We start from the raw sequence: 22895 nt of genomic DNA on the forward strand, positions 1-22895 counted from the left end.
ATCTCGTTGAGTTGGTCTTGGTATAGGTTAGCGTTGGAAGGGAAACCACTTCGCCGACATAAATTGATGGTTTCCCATGGACAAGCTTAGTGTCCTAAAATAAGCACTGATCAGATCATAACATGAGCTTTTAATTATTTGCAACATTACCTTGCGTATTGAGCATATAAGGATAATTGTAAAAATATTCCTTCGAGTATTCTTGTCACTAACCTTTCTAGGATAGGAGCAAGAAGATCGGATGAATGACAAGCACAAGGTATGTCCATCCAATCATCACACAACATTGAATTAAATCCAAACTTGAATTTTGCAAAATTCAAGCTTGGGGGAGTAATTTACATAAAAACATCCTTTGCCATGTTGCTATGTTGGTTGTCCCTACCTTTGAGACATGCTCAATTTGTTAAATATTAATCACACTACTTCATCTCCACTTGAGTAGATCTCTATAAATGCTCTCATGCTACCTTTATTTGCTTTAGTATATGTCTAGGTTTGGAGTAGTTTCATTTATCTCTTAAATAAGCATGGTGCTTAGTTTAGGAATGATGATCTTACTTCCAAGGGATTTTAAATTAAGCATGGTGCTTAGGTTAAAATGCCCTCCTAAATCAAATTAGACATGGTGTCTAGGTTGATTTTTGAGCCGATAGTAAGCTATAGTAGATATTGGATATTTTGTTGGACTAACCCCTGCAGGAAAACTTTCACATCAGATAAACTCACATCAGAGACAAAGAGAGAGACACATGAAGTTTAACAATTTACACAAGGAAGACGTAGCTCATAAGAGATGATCCATGGAAGGAGACAAAGTACATAAACAAGATACACAACCACTACGAAAAGGAAAGCTTCCACAAGGTGAGACTGTACCATCACTCTTCAATTAGGGTAACACCTTAAGGTACTTGACTATCACTTTTATAAGCTTCTCCTTGGTTCTGGCGTTCATATGAATAAAAGAGACAAACACGTATGATTTATAACTCCAAATTAACCAACCCCACTGATTCAGCATGTTTAGTCCCTTAATCTTTGATTCCCACACTCCTAGTCATATGAGCTAAAATGTAGCACATTTAATCTTTGGGAAGATCTAAAGAAAAAGACATATATATAGATAGATTATCTTTCCATTAGGTTGAGCGATCTGATCCGGCAAATGTTTTAAATGCTACACTCATGAACTTATCATTCATCAACTTTGTCTTGCTCACCATGCTTAAGGTTAGAGAAGAACAAATACACTTTTGGTTCTGTTGGTGTTTTCCACCAACAGGGCCCATGCACTTGATCTCTGCCTTGTCTCTATGAGCAGGTACACTACGAGCACAAACACACTGAGCAAGATACTGCCAACACCGCACTTCGAACTACTCGGTAAACGAAGAACATGGGTGACACCGTATTGAGAGGTGCAGACGTCAAGGTCCACACCTGAATCAAATGACGCACCTGAAGAATGAACACGGTGAGAAGTCTTGTTCAGAAGACTTAAAACATTGAATCCTCGCCGAAAGGGTAAAATCGGTTGTTATCCATATTTATCCTTTATGCATTCCCTTTTCCCTTTAATTACTTACTTTTCTTAAATAGCTTATTAGTTAACCATGCTATCTTGAAAAGAAAATAAAAATGTTAAAAAATACTAAGCCCCATGTGAGTATGCTCGTGGCATGAAACCCATAAGTACATTCACTGTGGTGGCGTAAAAATAAAATAAATATATTCTTGTCCTATAGAAATGAAAATATAAAAATAAATTTATGATCCTACCAAAGAGAGTAATATTTATTAGAGGAAGCTCAACAAGATAAAGGCAAAGAGATTTTATGCTAACACTTAACCACTTCCACAAAGCTTTGTTATCTATTTGAGCTCCACTGAATTCAAGGATCAAAGAAGACTAGCAGACAGAGGACATTCTAATTGCTGTCAGGGTGCTGCCGACATTCAAATACACCTCCGCCACCTGCTAGCTACATCAAAAGAAATTACGTCAAAATCCAGCTTGGGAGAGAGCACCCCTATTATCCAGCTAAGTATTTCTATCTACATTTATACTTATATTTTGTTAAAATAATAAAAAGATGCATAATCATAAAAACCCAAATAAAGATTTTAGGCTTATATATATATCTTTTCTTAGTTTGCTAAATAAATAAATAAAGTTTGCTATGAACCCTCATGATAAGCTCTCACATGGAAATGATGAATAGTTGCTCTGCCATGACTAGTTATCAAAAGTGAAATCTCTCAAGTTTAGGCATGACTGTTATGAATTAAGATTTACTCTAAACCTGAACTTGTGGGAAGAGTACTTGATCTAAAGTCTAAGTCGTTAACGGATATGATATGGGAAGGTTGAGCTGCTGTTTATCTGTTCCTAGAGATGCTAGAATTCTAGAGAATTTTATCTTTGAAAAGATTTAAAATGTTGCATGATGAGTTCCTGTATGATGTGAGTTTAAAATCCTACCATAGCCATATATACATGCTTATTAGACTATGAACCATACATTTACTTTTTACTGCTTATGAGCACTGAGTGTGGTCAAGCTGTGTAGACCCTTAGGAGCTTGTCATGCGGTTAAAATCAAGATTCACTTGCATGTTTACTCATACATGCTGCTTCTACTCCGGAAGTACGCATCTACATACATCTATTCATTTCCATCTCTAATTCACCCAAAATTATTCTACTCCTATCCGGGAGAGAATAGCCAAAAACATTATCCTATCCCTGTTATTCCCCATGAAATAAATGCTCTTGATATTTTGGTTACTACCACTTGCTACATTATTCTAGGAGGGTGAGTGCTCTAAAAAAGAGAGAGAGAGAGAGAAGAGAAAAATACGAGGAAATAAAAAGGGGCAAGTGCCCGGAACCTCGAAAGAAAAGAAAAAGTGAGACGAGAGGTAAAAATGGACAAGTGTCCGATAGTAGAATTAGGGGTACAAGATACCCACCTGAGAGAAAAGAAAAAGAAAATATAGAGCATCTCATTCCCCTAAAAAATCTTCAAAGTGCAAGTAAGGTATGTATCCCCTCAAAAGAGCAAACATAGAATTAGACTTTCACCATTGTTTTCATCATTATCACCATTATCACCATACACCATTCATTCGCCACACATGCACATCTTGATTTGACTTATTGACTTGTTTCTCTGGATCCATAGTTTGACTATGCAATAAATGTCTTGTAAGTATGTATTAGCTGTCTCCCACCTATGAGTTCTAGATATCAAAACCTTGTTAGAGTAGGGTGAGAGAGAAGGCATATATCATCACTGCCTTGGTAAGGATCCAGAAATACCACAAAAGAGAGAATTGAGAGAGTCATACAAGGAATCTCTGAGTTTTATTTTGAAAATCTACAAAAAATCCAGAGCTATAGTTGATCAAAGAATAAGAGATATGGCGCTTGACTTGACCGTTCTATCTTTTAACTGTTCAAGACATAAGTGACGGTTGCAAGCCCCATGGTGAAAGGTAAAATGAGTAAGTTTTAAGTCTTAACAGTTTACCCTAACCTAGAGATGAGATCTTGTTTGAACGCATGTGTATCTTTAAGGCATTAAACCACTGTAGAAACTCTTGAGTCTATCCTTGCTCAGGGACGAGCAAGAGGTAAGCTTGGGGGAGTTGTTGACGGTCCTTAAGTACCAAATATAATTAGCAAATAAACAAAGAAAAGGATCCAAATGCAACCAACACCTAGACTTGGGGTTTTATCTGACAGAATTCCACAAGTTTTGGTGTTTGTCTATTTCTGCAGGGGGTTATCAGGAAATAAGGAAGAAAGGCCCACACATCGGGATTACATAGAGATATCAACGTGCCGCACAATTATCTTACATCTAGAAGACTCCAGAAGCCATGAGAACAAAGCGAAAGCCGAGAGGGCTCAGGGACAGGGTGCCCGCCCAAGTCCGTAGGGCGCCCGCCCACCTATTTCGGCCAATCACGTTCAACTTCGCGGATTACGCTCCACCGACCTAAAGGATCAAGAATAACCATTCAATCAATATCGGTTTGATCCGACGACCCAGATTCACTTGAGGGGACTATATACCAGACCCCCTGGCCCCTGGAGGAGGCACCCCTTGATCATTATTCATTATTCATAGACAGAGCAAAAGCTAGGGTTTAGAGATGAGAGCTCTTCTCTCTTCTCTAAACTAGAGTAGATCTAGATAGTAGCGAGATGGAGAGCGAAGGAGGATTAGAGGAGAGGCCAGCCTATCGGTTCTTCTTCCGGTTGTACTTCATCATGATCAAGCTCTAATCAAGCTTGCTAATGGGATGACTGTGGTAATCTACTTCTAATTCATTATGCAATTACTAATCATGTATGTTCTGGTTCAACTCTTTTGAGTACTTTAATCTATAGGACACTATAGGTGAGAGTTGTAGTATAGGGGTAAGCGTGGTGCATAGACCTAGATTACTTGTGGATATCCCCTGTCTAGCTGGATCGTGTGGTAGGCCGCGTAGGTGACAGTTACGTTGGTCCCCTATAGTCCACCTCTTGTTAGTAGGACTGGTAGGGTTTATCGGCCTATGGATAAGCATCCTTTGTGGTGTATTCTTGTCACGTGGTTCATCCCAGACATACCCCTTTGAAGTAGAGAAACCATAGTTATCCTCTCTATTCTCCTACCATCGCCCATATACTAGATTGCTCTACTCTCTATTCCCATATTATCACTCATTGTTATCTTACCTTTAATATTGTTCTTATTCAATTCTACCATCTTTCCTATTTACACCCACTTATATATCTTGGTTAAGTTAGAACGTAGTTGGTTCTCCCGTTTCCCTGTGGATACGATAAAACCTTTAACCGGGTAAAAGCTACAACGGTATTCGTGCGCTTGCAGATTTATCTGTGTGCGTATAAATACCATAGTACACTCTAGTGCCATGCTGGGGATGACAATCTAGTATTCAAGTGGTGTTAGCAAGTGTCAACAGTGAGTAAAAAACTCTTTAATTTTCATAGCCTGGTATCGACTTCCCTTGTTTTAACCTTGTCGTAGTGCTCAAGGCTAACACGAAGAAGCATGTCGAGGAACTGGTGAAAGACCAAGACTCGTGGAAGAGCAATTGTCTCCAGATCTGGAAGGGAGTGGCCCTGGTGCTAGATCTCATCAGTCCGGAGCTCCCCGAAGACGAGCCCCGCGCACAGAGGCAAACTCCAGTTGAGAAAGCGCAGCATGCGTGGGGTTGGCTTCAGCAATTCGTCAAGGATGCTGGGGAGTATGCCAGAGCCCATGTCCTGAGTAGAGGGAGGGTACATACTCACTACGCCCTGGTTGACTTATCCTGCGTAGAGGGAGGGTACCCCAAGGAGGTTGGTCCAAGGGAGGCAGATGACCTTCGTGTCTGTCTTCTATACTTGTCGTCGACGGTGATCAGCGACATCAACTTCTGTGGGACGTCTACTCCTCCTAATCAACTGGGTTTAGAGAGGTTGACCAGGGAGTGGTCGGAGGCGTCTGTTGTAGGGGATGGGTGATCAACACCTGCGGTCTTGACCAGCCAGGCACCGGTGGCCCCGACCTCTTCAACGGTACCAGAAGCTTGTGCTGGCGAGCAGCCCGAGCAGCAAGCCCCAGTTTAGTCTGTAGGTTTAGACTAGGAACCGCCCAGAGGGCTTTTATTGTAAACTTTGCATGGAAAGTTTGTAATAAAGCTTAGATTTGTAAACCATGGTTTTGAGCGCTGTAAATAATTTATGAGAGTGATGTATCACTGAGTGAAGGTTGTCGAGTACCCTTGTTTGATTTCATTGTGTGGCGTGTCGGAAACAGAGAAAAAATTGTTCTTGTCGAATGGTCTGCATATAAAGAAGTATAGAGAAAAAAACCAAAACTTGTTATTATTCATAAAGAAAAAGATACAAATAGGGTGTGTTGATATTTGGTAACGCAATCAGGAAATGATCCACAAGCGCACGGATATCGGTGAGCACTTCACTCGAGATGTTATCCAGAGTATCGTATTTATATTTTTACCACTAGGAGAAAGCGTGCATCTGACTAACCCAGTCTATTACTACTAACCTTTAGGCTACAAACTATGTGACTCGATGTGAGTGATGTATAGAGAAGACTACAACCGCACTCTCGTTCTATTGGGGAGGCTCACGGAATCTAGACACCACAGAGGATGTTCGACCCGCACCTATAAACCCTATCGATCCTACTAACGGGATATGGGCTACGAAGGTAACTCGGAAATGTCACGTTCCTCGCTACTACCACGGTCCAGCTAGTCAGGGGATATCTATGAGTATCCTTGCCCAAACACCACGTTTATGCTAGAGATGATTACTCTAAACTCTACGCGAAGAGATCAAAGTAAACTCATAAACCAAAGAACAATAAAACAAAGAACTTACTAGAATTTAGAAGTCAAAATACTGAAGAATCCTAGGAGCAAGCCTCAGGTTTGAAGACTTGATCCCGCAGGTACAACCTCGAAGTAGACATCGACCGACCGGTCTTCCTCTGATCTACACCTCCACTCTATCTCTCTCAATCTAGTAGAACTAGTCTACTCTCACATTGGATGCTACGCCCTATGAGGTGGGAACCCTAAGGATCCTCTCTCTCTGAATACTCTCTGGAAAATATGCTAATGAATAATTTGGATTCTCTCCTCCATGGGCCAGGGGGCCTTGCTTATATAGTCTTTTCCAATGAATCTGGGCTGTCGGATCAAACCGACATTGATTGAACGGTTATCCTTGATCCTTTAGGTCGGTGGAGCATAATCCATGAGGTTGATCGTGATTGGCCACCAGAGGTGGGCGGGCGCCCAAGGGGGGCAGCCCATTAATCGCCTTCCTGTTCGTTCCCATGGCTTCTGGAGTCTTCTAGATGATAGAAAATTACGCGGCACGTTAATATCTCTATGTAAACCGGACGTGTGGGCCTTTCTTCCATATTTCCTGATAACCCCCTGCAGAAATAGATAAACAACAAAACTCATGGAATTCTGTCAGATCAAACCCTAATTCTAGGTGTTGTTTGTATATTGGTCCTTTTCCTTGTTTATTTTATATTTAAAATTGATACTTAAGAACCATCAACAAATACCCCCATACTTAGGCTTGAGACTTAACGGTCGTACGACTCTGGAAATCCATCGAAAAGGGGCATAGCTCCATGGGCCATTTTACAATTCTGCCATTGGCGTCCTTATTGCGCAGGATATCCCCGAACGGGAAACTTATAGTTACTATGATGCGATGGCCATCAAAATAATGCTTCAACTTCGTGGAAGTGATTAGAATAGCGTAGATTAGCTTTTGTATCTGGGGGTACCTGATCTTGGACTCATTTAGAACTTCGCTTATGAAGTATACTGGTCGTTGGACTTTGTAGACGTGGCCCGGTTTGTCTCATTCCACTACAAGCACCGTAGAAACGACTCGATCAGTTGCTGCAATGTAGAGGAGTAGGTTCTCATTAGGTTGAGGCACAGTGAGGACTGGCGGGAAGTGAGGAAAACTTCGAGCTGCGTGAATGCAGCGTCGGCTTCCTCTGTCCAGGCGAATTTTCGGATGCTTTAAGTAGTTTGAAGAAGGGAAGCCCTTTCTCTCCTAGTCGAGATATGAACCGGCTAAGAGCAGCCATGCATCCTGTGAGTTTCTGTACGTCTTTTACATTTTTTGGGTGTTCGCATATCAAGCACTGCCATGACTTTTGAGGGGTTTGGGCGTATGCCGTCGTGAGTGACTATGTTGCCGAGCAGTATTCCGGAGGGGACCGCAAAGATGCACTTTTTAGGGTTAAGCTTCTACTTATATCTGTTTAGCGCTTTAAAGGTGCGGTCGAGGTTGTCGATCAGAGTGCTGGCGTCACTGGTTTTGACGACAACATCATCAACATAAGATTCAACAAGGTCGTCGCGTATTTCATCGTGGAGGCACTGCTGAATGGCGCGTTGATAAGTAGCTCTAACATTTTTCAGTCCAAAGGACATGGTCATGTAGCAGTATGCCCCAAAGGGAGTAATGAAAGAGGTTTTAATCTGGTCGTCCTCTTTTAATGAGATCTGGTGATAACCAGAGTAGCAATCGAGAAAAGAGAGTAATTCGCATCCGGCCGTTGAATCGACCACCTCATCTATGCGAGGGAGACCGAAAGGATCTTTAGGACAATGTTTATTGAGATCAGTGTAATCAACGCACATTCTCCATTCATTATTCTTTTTCCTTACAAGGACCGGATTGGCTAGCCAATCGGGATGATACACTTCTTTAATAAACCCGGCTGCTAAAAACCGTGTAATTTCTGTCCTAATAGTCTCCTTTTTGTTGCGAGCGAGCCGTTGTAGTTTCTGCTTGATTGGTCTTGCGGTCTTCGAGACATTTAAGGAGTGATCGATCAGGTTTCGGGGGACACCGGGCATGTCTGCGGGTTTCTATGCGAAAACGCTTACGTTGTCCCTTAGAAACCTGACGAGAGCGTCTTCCTATTTGGCGTCCAAGTTGGCTCCGATGAGAGCCGTCTTCTCGGGATCACCGTCGATCAGCTGGACTTCCTTGTGTTCTTTGGACTTGATGTTCTTTCTTGGGGTCTGCTGCTCGGGTAGCTTGAGCTGGTCGGATGGGGCTTGTGCTGCTTGGGACACGGTTTCTACCATCCGGATCAAGAGGTTGATGGCTTCGGTGATCTTAAAGCTTTCCTCCTCGTAGGTGTATGTTGTGTAAACATTGCCCCTGATGGTTAGGACACCCTTCTCGGTTGGCATCTTGAGGACCAAGTATGAATAGTGTCGGACTGCCATGAACTTGGTGAGAGAAGGACGACCCAAAATGGCGTGGTAAGTTCCATCGAAATCGGTGACCATGAAATTTACAAACTCTGTGCGAAAGTGGTCTGGCCTTCCAAACTGCACGGGCAACGTTATCTGGCTGAGGGGAATTGAGCTTTGACCTGGTAGAACATCTCAGAACTGGGGTTTGTATGGTTTCAGCTGCGCTGGGGTTAACTTGAGAGCAGGCAGGCTGTTGCAGAATAGGATGTCAATGGAGCTGTCGCCGTCTATGAGCACGCACTCAAATCTGATAGCTATTAATGCATAGATCTAGGATCAATGGAAAACGTCCTGGCTCCGGGATGGTAGCCGTGATCCTGTCTACTGAAGGATATCTCTTGGTGAGACCAGGGGGAAACTTTGGGTCAGCGACCAGACCATCAGAGCTATCCATGTTTAGGCAGGCTCTCTTAAGGAGTTTCCTCTTCCGCTTTGATTCAATTGGAACCTTCCCTCCAAAGATGGAGTGGACTACGTCGGTTGGATTGACGTATTGATAGTGCGGGTCTCTGTCCTGGTCTTCGTCCTCATCTTCTTGGTTGCACCTGTCGTGTTTCCCCGCAGATTTGGCGGTGTCGCCTTGAGTGGCCTGCTACGTGTAGATGCTCTTGAGGACACGACACTCCTCCATCATGTGGTTGGACTTAGGATGAAGTTGGCATGGCCCTTTCAAGGTTTTGTTGTAATCTTCTTGATAATCTCGTCGACCAGTGAAGCGCTTGACTGTGTTGACCTCGTGGTCGTTGTCGCGAGGTCGTTTGCCTGTGATTTCATCATGGTGGTCACGGCGCCTGTCCCACCCTTCTCGGTGGTCGCGGTTGTTGTTGCGCCGAAGGCTTCGGTTGTCAAAACGTCCGCGGTTGTCGTCCCATCAGGGAAGCTGCTCGTTTTGTTGGGTTCCTCGGATGTATTCTCTGATGAGCTTTTCTGCATCATCGTCATCGGCATAATTCTTGGCCGTGGCGAGGAGTTCGGTGACTGTGCTCGGCCTCTTGCGCAGTAGCTTACTCCTCACGGCTTTGTTGAAACGAAGACCTTTGATGAAAGCCGAAATAGCCTCGTCGTGGGAAATCTTTGGGATCTTGAGGCACATATCTGAGAAGCATCGGATGTAATCACGCAAGGGTTTGTTTTTTCGGTCCTGTATCCTCTCGAGATCATACTTGTTTCCTGGCTGCTCACATGTGGCGATGAAATTGTCGATGAATGCCTGCCGTAGTTCTTCCCATGAGTCGAATGAATTTTCAGTTAAGCCAAGGAGCCACTGGTGACCAGCTTGGTCGAGGACGACCGGGAAATAATTTGCCATCACATGCTCGTCCCCTTTCTGATCGGACCGCGATCTCGTAAAGGGTGATCCAACTTTTGGGGTTCTCCTTGCCGTCGTATTTTTTGAGCTTCTCGAGTTTGAAATTGCGCGGCCAAACGACTTGTCGGAGATGCGAAGAGAACTGTTTCAGGCCAGGAGGGCCATGTGCTGCATCGTACTCGATGCGACGCATGTTTTCGTGTGCCGCTCTATCGTTGGTGCGTCTGTTGATGCGCTCGCAGGCGTCCTTGTGAGAGAGATTTTGCCGGAGATCACGGTTCCTTCCTTGGTCTACCTCCTGGTCATACCCATGCCTCTGCTAGCGGTTGCGACTAGCGTCCCGACCACGGTTGTCGTGATGAGGTGGCCTCCTACGGTCGTCGATGGGCGAGCGGCTACGACGATGCGTACCAGGTCATGGTGAAGCCTGACTGCGGTGGGTCTGGTCAGAAGTAACCTCTGTGTAGGAGATGGCTTGGACTCTCCTGAGGAGATTTGCTGTCTGTCCCATGGCGGCGATTAGGTGCGCCCGTATGCTGGTCCGAACACCCAGGTATTCTGGAGTGTCTGGAGTCGTTCGAGGTTTGCCATTGCGACGGCTACATTAGCGCTTGGGGTCTTGAATACTTGCTGGTCACCCACCATGTGGAAAGGGTCATCGAGGTTGTTTGGGACCAGCTGCCGCTGTTCCTTGTCCGCCCGTCGCTGAGCGTGATTGGCGTTGCGTTGTTCGCGCTGCTGTCTTTGTTCATCGGTCTCTCCGTCGAGGACTAGTTCGTCGTTGCTAACATTGATGACCAGGTCTCCTCATCGAGGTGGAAAACTGGGAAGCAGGGGAAACCCGGGGGGTATGGTGGAAGATCCAAGTCATAGTCTTTGTCCTCGGGGCGTAGGACCTCGGTGGGGACGGAGCTAGTGCTTTAATTTGTGCTGGCGGTATTGCCCTCCGACAAAGTTCGGATAGAGACCATGTTGACGAAGTGGTGTGCCGGTCGCGTCAGTTGTCTAGGTGACAGATCCATCTCTCTGAATAGTTGCCGAGTGTAGCGCGAGACCTGGTCGGCCGCGTTATTCAAACCATGAGGGAAACTCCTGTTCGGAGAGGTAGTCCTAAATCAAACAGTTCGTCCTTTGGGGGTGGCTGTTATCGTTAAGGATGTCCCCGGCCGTTCGTGTGTGGTGACACGAGTTGGTCGAGTGGATCCACGAAAGTCTGGTGAAGTCTTCGGGGTGATCTGGCCCGAGATTGAGTTTACTAGACTAGAAACCTCAGAAAGCTTGTGGTTGGCACGATCAATAGCTTCGAGCTGGTCAGAGTTGTCGACTCGTTTCCCCTTGTAATGGGGGAGCGAAGGGCGGGTTGTCGGTGTAGCTGACAACATTGTTGGAGCAGAGGTGGTGGTGGTCGACGTAATCAGAATTACCACCTTTGCCGCTTTAGATCGGATATGGTTCTCTTCCAAAGTCATGGTCGTGAGGCTGCGGATGCAAGTCGTCCAAGTGATTTGGCCGACGGTGAACGCGAGGCCTTCGGCCACGGCAGTGGAAGCGGGGATGATGACCATCTTGTTCGCCTGGAGAGCTGTGGGCACGCCCTCTACCTGGCGCACCACTGTCGATGAAAGCTAGTCGGCAGTCTACCTTGGGGTATACCCACGGTAGTAGTTTATCGACAGACAGGTGCATAAGCTATGAACTCGATGGTGATGCAAGACATGGACAAGGATTTTATCCAGGTTCAGCCGCCGTGTGGGCGTAATACCTACGTCCTGCGTCTGATTGTATTGATTTGGGATGTATCGAATTGTGTTGAGTTGTCTAAGGGGGGTCCCTTGCCTCTCTTTATATAGTCCAGAGGGCAGAGTTACAGATCTGGAAACTAATCCTAGTCGGTTACAATTGCCATAGATAATGCGATATCAATTCCTATTCTAACCGACTAGAATCCTGCATGATCTCCACGTCTTGTTTCCTTGCACAAACTTCGAGCAGTTGTACTAAGCCTTGAACTGTCTCATGATGGGCCAAATCTTCTGGCCCAAGCCTGGCTGTAAAGTGCGAGAGGAGGCTTGTTGCTTTTTTCATCCTTTCTCAATGAAGCAAGAAGATTACAACTCACTAACTCTATTCTAAATGCCTTGCCCATGTTTGCAAGGAGCAGCTACCTCCTTCCTAAAACTATAGTTGAACAGATTGACAAATTCAGAAGACATTGCCTTTGGAGGGGTTCTGACATTAGCAGCAAAAAACCTCCCAAAGCTGCTTGGCCTAGGTGTTGCTTGCCAAAAAAGGAGGTTTAGGCATCCTTGATATCAACAAGCAAAATGAAAGTCTTCTTTTCAAACATCTCCATAAATTCTTTAATAAAGACACTACTCCCTAGGTTCAACTTGTCTGGGACAAGTATTACACTGGATCCAAACTTCCATCTTCAGACATCCCCTTCAGAGGATCCTTTTGGTGGCGTTATATTCTAAAATCTTTGAATTCTTTTAAAAATCTTGCCACAATCACGATCAAGAGTGGAACTACTTGTCTCCTTTGGTCTGACTCCTGGACTAATGTTCCTTTAAAACAGCAATACCCTGAACTTATCTCTTTTGCAATTAACCCAAGAATCTCTTTGGCCACTGCTTCCTCCTACGCTAATCTCCACTCCCTTTTCCATCTCCCCTCTCCCCTGAGGCTTACCTTCAATATCTTAACGTGTCAACACTCCTTCAAAATTTGCAGCTCACAAATAAGTGTGACATCTGGTCTTCTAACAATGATCATAGAACCTTTTCATCCCATAATGCATATCTTCACCTTGTTGGTCACCATAACCCTCACCCTGTCTTTCACTGGCTTTGGAATTCTTTTAGTCAAAATAAACGGAAAATCTTCTTCTGGCTTCTTCTTAATGACTGTCTTAATACTACATCCCTCCTTTGCAGAAAGAATATGCACCTCCCTTCCTATTGTTGTGTCCTTTGCCATCTAAATGTTGAAGAAGATCTTACTCACCTTTTTCTTCATTGCCCTTTTTCAATTGCATGCTGGTGGAGTCTTCAGGTAACAATGCCAAATAGTACGAATATTTTCCAAATTATGGAAAGTATTAAATCTCAGCTTCTTGCACCTTTTTTCATGGACGTATTTATAACAATGTTTTGGGCAATTTGGTCCTCGCGCAATGACAAAATTTTCAGAGGCTTTGACAATTCTATTCGCCGCTGCAAGGAGATCTTTAAAAAAGAATTTGCTCAGGTTATCCTAAGAGCAAAGATTGATATGAAACTAATGTTGACGACATGGCTACAAGCTTATGTATAATTTATTTTATCTTTTTCTACTCTTTCTTCGCCTCCTAAGCAAGACTTGTAACTTTCTGTACTGTTTATTTATTGTTTTAATAAAATCTAGTAGGGGGTAAAACCCCTCCTGTTCCTAAAAAAACTAGAGGAGGCTTTGTACCCATTTCTCTAAAGCCGATTGATGATCAGCTCCGTATCATCATGTAGTGCAAAATATGTTTGGACAGAGATTTATGTCGGTCAACCTACGTGGACAAGTTGATATTGGGATTGGCACTAGCCCCATGACCGAGGTTTGTAGGTCAAAACTCAAAAGCTAGGCCTTGTATAGTTTACCCCAAAAACCAAAAAATTTTTCAAGATTTCCCGTCATATTGAATCTTGCGGCACATGAAGCATTAAATATAGACGAAAACAAAAACTATTTGCACAGTTTGCCTGTAATTCGCGAGACGAATCTTTTAAGCCTAGTTACTCTATGATTGGACAATGTTTGTCAAATAAAAACGAAAGTGCTGAAGTGTGAAAGTGCTGAAGTGTCAAAATCCAAAAACTTTTTGGATCTAAACAATGCCTAAGTGAAGTTAACCGCGCTTCTCAAGGATTTGTATACTGATTCATATACACACAGCGGCAAGTGTGGCAAGCCGCAAAAAGTGTGGCTAGCAAATTGGTTGTCACACTTGTCATGCCTAAAGGAATCTTGCCACACTTTTTAACTTTATGACATGTGGAGTCTCAAAAAATTATGAGTAAACTTACTTGTCAACCAAACACTTGCCAACTTAGTTAAACTTGTCTAAGGTAAAGTATGACAAATTGTAGCTAGCAACCAAATGTACCATGCAGTACCATTATTATTTCTAGAAGGTTTTACTTCATTCACTGCGCTGAGCGATAGTAGCTCAAAGCAGTATAGAGTGTTTGCACTAGGGTGGAAATTAGGCCGAGGGCCGCAGCCATGACCCCGATGGCAAGCCACGGATTGGCCAAGTACTTGTGCCACAACAACGCTATCCACCGCCGTCGGCGGCTCCGGTACCACTTGTCGAGCTCCTGGCACGTGGCCCTCAGGTAGTTTCGGTCGGCGTCGTCGGGGTCAAACAGGACCCCCTTGCAGAGGTCGGAGAAGAAGGTGGCGACCTCGCCGTGGTTGCCGAGGAGGTGCACGATGACCCCTCTCCTCGACAGGAGCTCCACGTCGCTGGCGGTGCACGCTATCTGGGACATGAAGATGCAGTACGCCGTGACGTGGCTCCCGACATCGGGGTTCTGTTGCTCTAGCGCCACCAGGTTGCGCAGGATCCGCCCGGTGTCGGCGTCGATCCTCAGGCGGGGCACCACCAGCGTGCCGCCGCTGCCGCTGTCCAGCTTCACGTCCAGGATGGAGCTGGCTTCCGTCGACCCGGCGCCGACGGGGCGGCCCTTCAAGTTCACGCCGCTGATGTGGTACTCCATTGCCGTGCGCCACCTGCCCACTGGCTGCTGCTGGCCGGTGGGTGACGAGGTTACACTTATTGCTCTTGTGGTTGTGGGCTCCAAGAAGTGCATGTGCACAAGGTCCAGGAGGTTGCCGGGCTCCGCCGCCGGCGGCTTGATCGTTGCCATCGTGTACTGCTGCTTCTGCAGGATACGTTGGGAGAGGTGCCCTGCCATGGTCTCCCAAGCTGGAACGACAATAATGTCGGCGGCACCAGATGAGGTTAGTTTGTGGACCTTGTCGACGACGAAGTATGGTATCTGGTTCTCGACGAGGAAGAGCACGTCGCGCAGAACCGCGTCGATCTCCTGCTGGTTGCCGCCCCCCTTGACGAGCCAGTTGAGCAAGAAGCAGGCGTCGAGAAGCAGCATGCGCAGGAACTCACAGCTCGTCATGTCGTCGAACGTGTTGGCGTAGTAGCTCCTCGCACGGTCCTCGTCGGTGGCTAGCTCGGCGAGGTACACCTCCACCGTCTTAGTCTTACTACCAGGAGTCGCCGCTGCAAGAATGGCGTCGAGGCTTGCTAGCTTGTCGTTGTACCTCCCGACGTTGGGGCTCCTTTTCCGGTGGTAGGGGCCGATGGAGACATGATGTGGATCGTACTCCTGCGGATCCACATTGCGGGTCAGTTTCCCCACCATGCCGATGGTCGGGGTGCATGGTGTAGAGCCACCGAGAAGGCGGCGGTGTCTAGTTAGCTCCTGCTCCAGTGATTTCGCCAGGGACGGGATGTCCACGATAACAGCATGGGACTGGGAGTCGCCAGATGATGGCTCTGCATGCAGAAAATCAGTCAACAAGTGACAAGTATGTGATTATATATTCGTCATCAACTATCACAATTATATTGGCTATCTAGTACTAGTTTCTACTGCTGTTCTACTAGCTAGCTAGTAGTACGAAACCAACAACGAAAAACTGAGCTGATCAGCTGAGAACATTTGTTGGCACCTAGCTGGTCTTCCATTTGTCTGCAAGTTGTTTGGCTCCGTCCCTTGACCTCGAGTTCCCTCACCTTCGGCTAGCTAGCTCCCTAACCAAGCAATAACAACTTGTTCGTCTTTCTTGTGTTTTATGGGCCAAAGGGGCATCCCTATATAGGTCATATTCATCACTACAACGGAGTGCTGGTTCCACTTTTGCTTTTAACTTTTGCATTCCATTCGCCAATCAAGGTCAAGCACTAAGATGGGGAAAAATGTACTAGATGTTTTAAAGCTTTGTCGAAAAAAGTGCCGAGCATACAAGTCAGTCAAGCACTAAGATGGATTAAGCTTCTTTATGCACAGAACAAAGTTACACAAATCTTCCTTCACAAGAAATTACTCAGAAGGTTGGGCGTCCCGGACCCTCCTTGATAATGCGTACGAGAGGGATCTAACTATCAAAGTGGTCCAGTACTCCAGTGGCGTCCTTGAGTTCTTGACATACTTTAAAAGCATAATTAGTTCAATCTTGTTTATATTATTAGACACTGTCTTAATTTGTCTTTACTTCTCATCGACAATTCATTTCCGTACCTATATACAAACTGATATAATTAAGTGAGATCCATCAATGAGAAATAAAATGAAAATAGCACGCAAACATATTTTAACCAGCAGTTTAATATGCTATAGGAGTAACATATAAGATATTAAACAAACAAAAATGATAACTAGTTGTATAATATATGTAATAAGTTTCCTACTTCAAAACTAAGGTAGTGTTGTTTCACTTTTATCCTTCACTACAAGATCATCAACATAAGAGGACGGACCATGAAAAGACTATTTGGACGCTAAGCCATTGTGGCCACATGTAGACGAAATCAGATGCCTAGGAGCTGCTACCCCAAAGTGTGATGAATGGTGACGCTGACCATGAGGTAGCGAACCCATCTTCCTCCATGAGTGTTCCTAGCAGATCTAGCCGCCGCTCCCTCCTGCCTCCGGCGAGCTCGACGAAGCGAGCTGGAAGAGGGCCCCTCCTAGTAGATAGTTCTGAGTACCTAGTAGTTGCCCGGATGCATGTCTCCATTTGGGGAATGTCCTATCTTGGAGTTGCAGCCGTCGTCACCGTAACCATGGTTTTCTCGCCAGCTTTCTTGTTGATGACAATGTCGCTTCCAAGGTAGTAAAAAGAAAATAAGCCCAATCTTCTGCTATGCGGATCACCTCTTTACCAACTCTAATTCCACTTTCCACCTGCCATCATCGAGATCTGCTTGCCTCCAATCCACATCCTTCGCTGCCCACTTTCTTTGCGATAGAGCAACCTCTAGTCCTAGTGTTCCCTTCTACAACAAAGCGGCTCCTCTCCTGGTGTTAGTTCAACACCTCCAGCTCCATTTGGGATCCTGGTCTGAGCTTCTAAGCATGAACAACATTCTTCGGTCACCGGTGTGCTCCAATGGCACAACAATGCCTTTTAGTGATGCTTTGTGCGGTCAGTCTATCTGGGTGCATACGTCTGTGACGCCCCAGCAGCCCCCGCCGGTGGATTCGTCTTCTCCAATGCCATCGAAGGCGCTGCCTTCCCTTTTAGATGCGGGGCTTTATTGTAATTTAGTCTTTTACAGAGGACCTATTTGTAAGATGGCTGCTGTGAAAATATTTTATATGTGTTGTTGTCAAAAAAAATTGCAAGGAAGGAGTGAAAAGGAAGATAGTCCTTTTTGGTTTCTTTTTCTGGATAGTTGAGTTTACCATTTTCAATCTTCTCGGTTAAACATTATCATATGAGAAGTCACACAGCAAAGCTAACATATAATTTATTTGAAAAGTACACTGATCCCAAAGAAAAAGGTATGCCTGAACACCAGGCGAGTGTACTGGAGTACGACAGTCATATTCATATTTGAAATTAAGATGAGAATTACCTTGAAAGCTAGATTTCCTGTAGACAACATTTGCGGAGGATAGGCCTAGATGCAAGTCAAGCACTTAAATAAAAAATTTCCATCTTAAGTGGGTACTCATGAACACTTGGAGAAAAGGAATTCCAGTTGATAAGAAATACTATTTGTGTGTTGTCATGAATTAAAATGTAGCACTATTGCTGCAAAAGGTTGAGCTTCTTATTTACTTGATACATGATCGACGTACTAGAAAGCTTTTGTCGACGACATTATCTTCTCTAGTCTCTGATTCCCACTTCCACCTGCCATCGCCGAGATCTAGCCACATTAGGAATTGCATATTGAGAAGACGGGGCTTTCTCCTCCCGAGCGCCCCCAACGGGCGACTCGGGGGGCCTCCGCGCCGCCGCCAACAAGCACCTCTCCCTGGCTCCCTCCGGCCGCCGTCGCTGCCTGGCTGCCTTTCCGCGGTGGCGGCGGCGGCCAGCGGCCGTGGCTCCCAAAAAGGAGCCCCGTCCGCACCTCCGCACCCCCTTGCCATCCTCCACCCCCGCTCTTCCTCCTCCCTCCACTCTGACACGACGTCCACGGCGGCCGACAGCGGCGGCCGGCCGAATCGAGGCCTCTGCGGGTTAGATCCGCCGCCCCCCACCCCCCTCCTCGACTTGCGACAGTCGGCCGACCTCCCACCTTCCTCGACGTGCGACGCTCGGCCGGCCCTTGGCGGTCAAGGTGGCTGGTGGCTGGCCGGATCCGGGCTCTCGGGACTCGGATCTGGCATCGGCCCGGCCCCCTCGCCCCTCTTCTCACCGCGGTGGCAGGTTCTCTGGCGGCCGGGTAGGTTGGTGGCCGGCCAGATTTGGGTCTCCGGGATCCGTCGGCTGCTTGCCCCCTCCCCCTCTCTTCGCGGCGGTGGCCGGTGTTGATATTTGGTAACGCAATTAGAAAATGATCCGCAAGCGCACGGATATCGGTGAGCATTTCACCCGGGAGGTTTTCCAGAGTATCGTATTTATATTTTTACCACTCGGAGAAAGGGTGCATCTGACTAACCAAATCTATTGCTACTACCCCTTTAGGCTACAAAGAATGTCTCTCGATGTGAGTGATGTATAGAGAAGACTGCAACCGTAGTCTCGTTCTAACCTTGGTAAGGATGATCTACTGTTCTATTGGGGAGGCTCACGGAATCTAGACAACACAAAGGATGTTCGACCCGCACCTATAACCCTACCCGTCCTGCTAACGAGATGTGATCTGCAAAGGTAACTCGGAATTGTCACGTTCCTCGCTACTACCACGGTCCAGCTAGTCAGGGGATATCTATGAGTACCCTAGCCTAAACACCACGTTTACGCTAACAAGTGATTACTCTAATACTCAACCGGAAGAGGATTAAAGTAAACTCATAAACCAAAGAACAATAAAACAAGAACTTACTAGTATTAGAAGTCGAATTACTGAAGAATCTTAGAAGCAAGCCTCGGGTTAGGAGACTTGATCCCGTAGGTACAACTCGGAGTAGACACCGACAGGCCGGCCTTCCTCCGATCCACACCTCCACTCTATCTCTCTCAATCTAGTAGAAACTAGAAGATCTATTTCTACTTTACATTGGTTGCTAAGCCTAAAAAGAAATATTATTTAGAGAAGAGGTTTTCCTTCGAGGGCACCCCTCAATCTCTATGATAATTTCTTGTCTCCTCTAGGGGCCAGAGGGGGTCTCCTTATATAGTCCTCCCCTTCTATGCGTTTTTGGGTCGATAGGCGAGGTGGTACTATGTTATTCTGGATCCAATAGGTTGGTGGAACGTCGTGTGCGAAGAGAGTCCGGAACGGAGTCCAGAGGTGGGCGGGCGCCCAGGTCCTCAGGGCGGGCGCCCTGGGCCTGGCCCCTTTCGGGCTCCGCTTCCTTCCCGTGGCTTCTGGAGTCTTCTAGATGGTAGAAAATTGCGCGGTGGGTTGATATCTCTATGTAATCCCGACATGTGGGCCTTTCTTCCTTATTTCCTGATAACCCCCTGCAGAAATAGACAAACACCAAAACTCGTGGAATTCTGTCAGATAAAACCCTAAGTCTAGATGTTGATTTCATTTGGATCCTTTTCTTTGTTTATTTGATAATTAAATTTGATACTTAAGGACCGTCAACAAACTCCCCCAAGCTTACCTCTTGCTCGTCCCTGAGCAAGGATGAACTCGAGAGTTTCTGCAGTGGTTTCATTTCTTAAAAGTACACACGCATTCAAACAAGATCTCATATCTGAGTTAGAATAAACTGTCAAGACTTAAAACTTACTTACTTTACCTTCACCATGGGACTTGTAACCGTCACTTCTGTCTTGAGTGGTTAAAAGATAGAACAGTCTAGTGAAGTGCCATGTCTCTCATTCTTGATCAGCTATAGCTCTGGGGTTTTTGCAGATTTTCAAATAAAACTCAGAGATTCCTTGTATGATTCTCTCAGGTCTCTCTTTTGTGGTATTTTTGGATCCTTACCAAGGCAGTGATGGTATATGCCTTCTCTCAAGATATGTAGTATTTGTGGTATGAAGCATAGTGACATTGTCTTCTCTCTCACCCTACTCTAATAAGGCTTTAATATCTGGAGCTCATAGGTGGGAGATAAAGTATACATACTTACAAGACATTTATTGCATAGTCAAACCATGGATCCAAAGAAACAAATCAATAAGCCAAATCAAGATGTGCATGTGTGGCGAGTGAATGGTGTATGGTGATGATGGAGATAACAATGGTGAAAGTCTAATTCTACTTTTGCTCTTTTAAGGGGATACATACCTTTCTTGCACTTAAAAGCTTTTTGGGGAGAATGAGATGCTCTATATTTTCTTTTTCTTACCTCTCAGATGGGTATCTTGTACCCCTAATTCTACTGTCGGACACTTGTTCATTTTTACCTCTCGTCTCACTTTTTCTTTTCTTTCGAGGTTCCGAGCACTTGCTCCTTTTTATTTCCTCGTATCTCTTTTTTTTCTCTTTTTTTTCAGAGCATTCATCTCTTGAGATAATATAGCAAGTGGTAGTAACAAGATAACTTGAGCATTTATTTCACAAGGGGAAAACAGAAATATTTTTGGTTATTCTCTCCCGGGTTAGGAGTAGAATATTTTTGGGTGATTCTAGAGATGGAATGGGTGGATATATGTGGATGGTACTTCCGGAGTAGAAGTAGCATATATGAGTGAACGTGCAAGTGAAATCTTGATTTAACCACATGACAAGCTCCTAAGGGTCTACACAGCTTGACCACACTCAATGCTCATAAGCAGTAAATAGTAAATGTGTGGCTCAAAGTCTAATAAGCATGTATATATAGCTGTGGTAGGAATTTAAACTCTCATCATACAGGAACTCATCATGTGTTATTTTAAAGATTTTTCAAAGATAAAATTCTCCAGAATTCTAGCATCTCTAGGAACAGATAAACAACAGCTCAACCTTCCCATATCGTATGCGTTAACAACTTAGACTTCAGATCAAGTTTTCATCCCACAAGTTTAGGTCTAGGGCAAGCTTTAAATTATAACAGTTATATCTAAACTTGAGAGAGAACTTCAAATTTGCAAATTAGGCAGAGCAACTATTCATCGTATCCATGCTTAAGTTTTATTATTAAGATTCAGATTGGCATAGCTACTTTATTTATTTATTAAACACACTAAGCAAAAGACATATATATAAGCATAAAATCTTTATTTGGTTTTCCATAGTTTATGTGTATTTATATTCTAAAATAATATAAGTATAAAGATAGATAGAAATACTTATCGAGATAAATGGGGGTGCTCTCCCCCAAGCTGAATTTTGACGTAATTTCTTCTGATGTAGCTAGCAGGTGGTGGAGGTGTATTTGAAAGTCGGCAGCACCGTGACAGCGATTAGGATGTCCTCCGTCTGCTAGTCTTTTTTGATCCTTGAATTCTGTTGCGCTCAAATAGACAACAAAGCTTTGTGGAACTGGTTAAGTGTTAGCATAAATATCTAGCCTTTATCATGTTGAGCCTTCTCAATAAATGTTACTTATTTAGCAGGATCATGCACTTATTATTTTTATATTTTTATTATAAGATGAAAACTTATTTATTTTATTTTTATGCCACCACAGTGAATGTACTTATGGGTTTTATGCCATGAGCATACTCACATGGGGCTTACTATATATTTTTTTTAACATTATTATTTTCTTTTCAAGATAGCATGAACCTGATTAACTAAGCAAACTATAATTGAATAATTGAAAGGAAAAAGATAACTACCAAGTTTACCTCTTGGCAAGACGTTCGGTGTTTTTAAGTCCTCCGAACGGGACTCCTTGTGTTTTCAGTCGTCCTGGGATTCGCTAGGTGGCGTAGTCGGTGATTCTGGCGGCGCCTCCTTTTCGTGTATAACTATGTTCTCCCTCCACACCTGCCTCGGTGCTACGGTCTCCTCAGGACAGTTCTGTTCAAGCTGTATGTCTTCAGACCTTATCACTTCTCCTTCGTAGTCTACCCATCCGTCCTTGATGATTTGTCTCCTCTGGTTGCGGTTGCGTTGTCTTCTTCTTGTCCTTCTTAGAGGAGAAGTGTATGTGGACTTCTCCGGTTCCAATATAGATGATGGCTTTGATAGTGTTGAGGAACGGTCTTCCAAGGATGGTGGGTGGATCATACTCGTCTTCTCCCAAGTCAATGATCTGAAAATCATCTGGAGCTGAATATATATTGGTTGTAGGGGCATGGTTCCATGCAGGAGCTGATAAGTGACTCCGGCCATTATGTTGACGTCAGATCCGGTGTCGTAGAGTGTCTTCTAAAAAGAGTATCCATTGTTTGTGCATTCGATTCTTGGAACACCAGGGTCGTCCTTCTTGATCAAGAAAGGTGACTTGAGTCGACGATCTTGACCTCCTTGAACTGCAGTGACCATCTTAGCTGACTCGGTCCACATTTGCTTGTTCTTGTTCCTCCTGTTGGTCCTCTTCCTTGGTTCATGTCAGGATTGCTCTGAAGTTTGTGTAGTCTTGTTCTTGAAGGAAAGTCTCCTTCTTCCCCTTGATGTAGAGACTGATCTTGGCAGCATTAGCGTAGATGACAGCTCTGGTGTTTAGGAATGGCCTCCCTAAGA

At 44.8% G+C, this 22895-nt stretch overlaps 1 protein-coding gene across 1 annotated transcript; it reads right to left on the bottom strand.

The window, feature by feature from the left end:
- On the bottom strand, window positions 14273–15985 carry LOC110437188 (UPF0481 protein At3g47200-like). Its single transcript, XM_021465535.1, has 2 exons — window positions 15878–15985; window positions 14273–15701 (listed from the first exon to the last, which is right to left on the bottom strand). Exons 1-2 carry the CDS (start codon window positions 15891–15893, stop codon window positions 14329–14331), a joined length of 1389 nt encoding a protein of 462 aa, XP_021321210.1. The 5' UTR covers window positions 15894–15985; the 3' UTR covers window positions 14273–14328.

This window comes from Sorghum bicolor, chromosome 7, assembly GCF_000003195.3.
Source record: "Sorghum bicolor cultivar BTx623 chromosome 7, Sorghum_bicolor_NCBIv3, whole genome shotgun sequence".
Classification (NCBI taxonomy): domain Eukaryota; kingdom Viridiplantae; phylum Streptophyta; class Magnoliopsida; order Poales; family Poaceae; genus Sorghum; species Sorghum bicolor.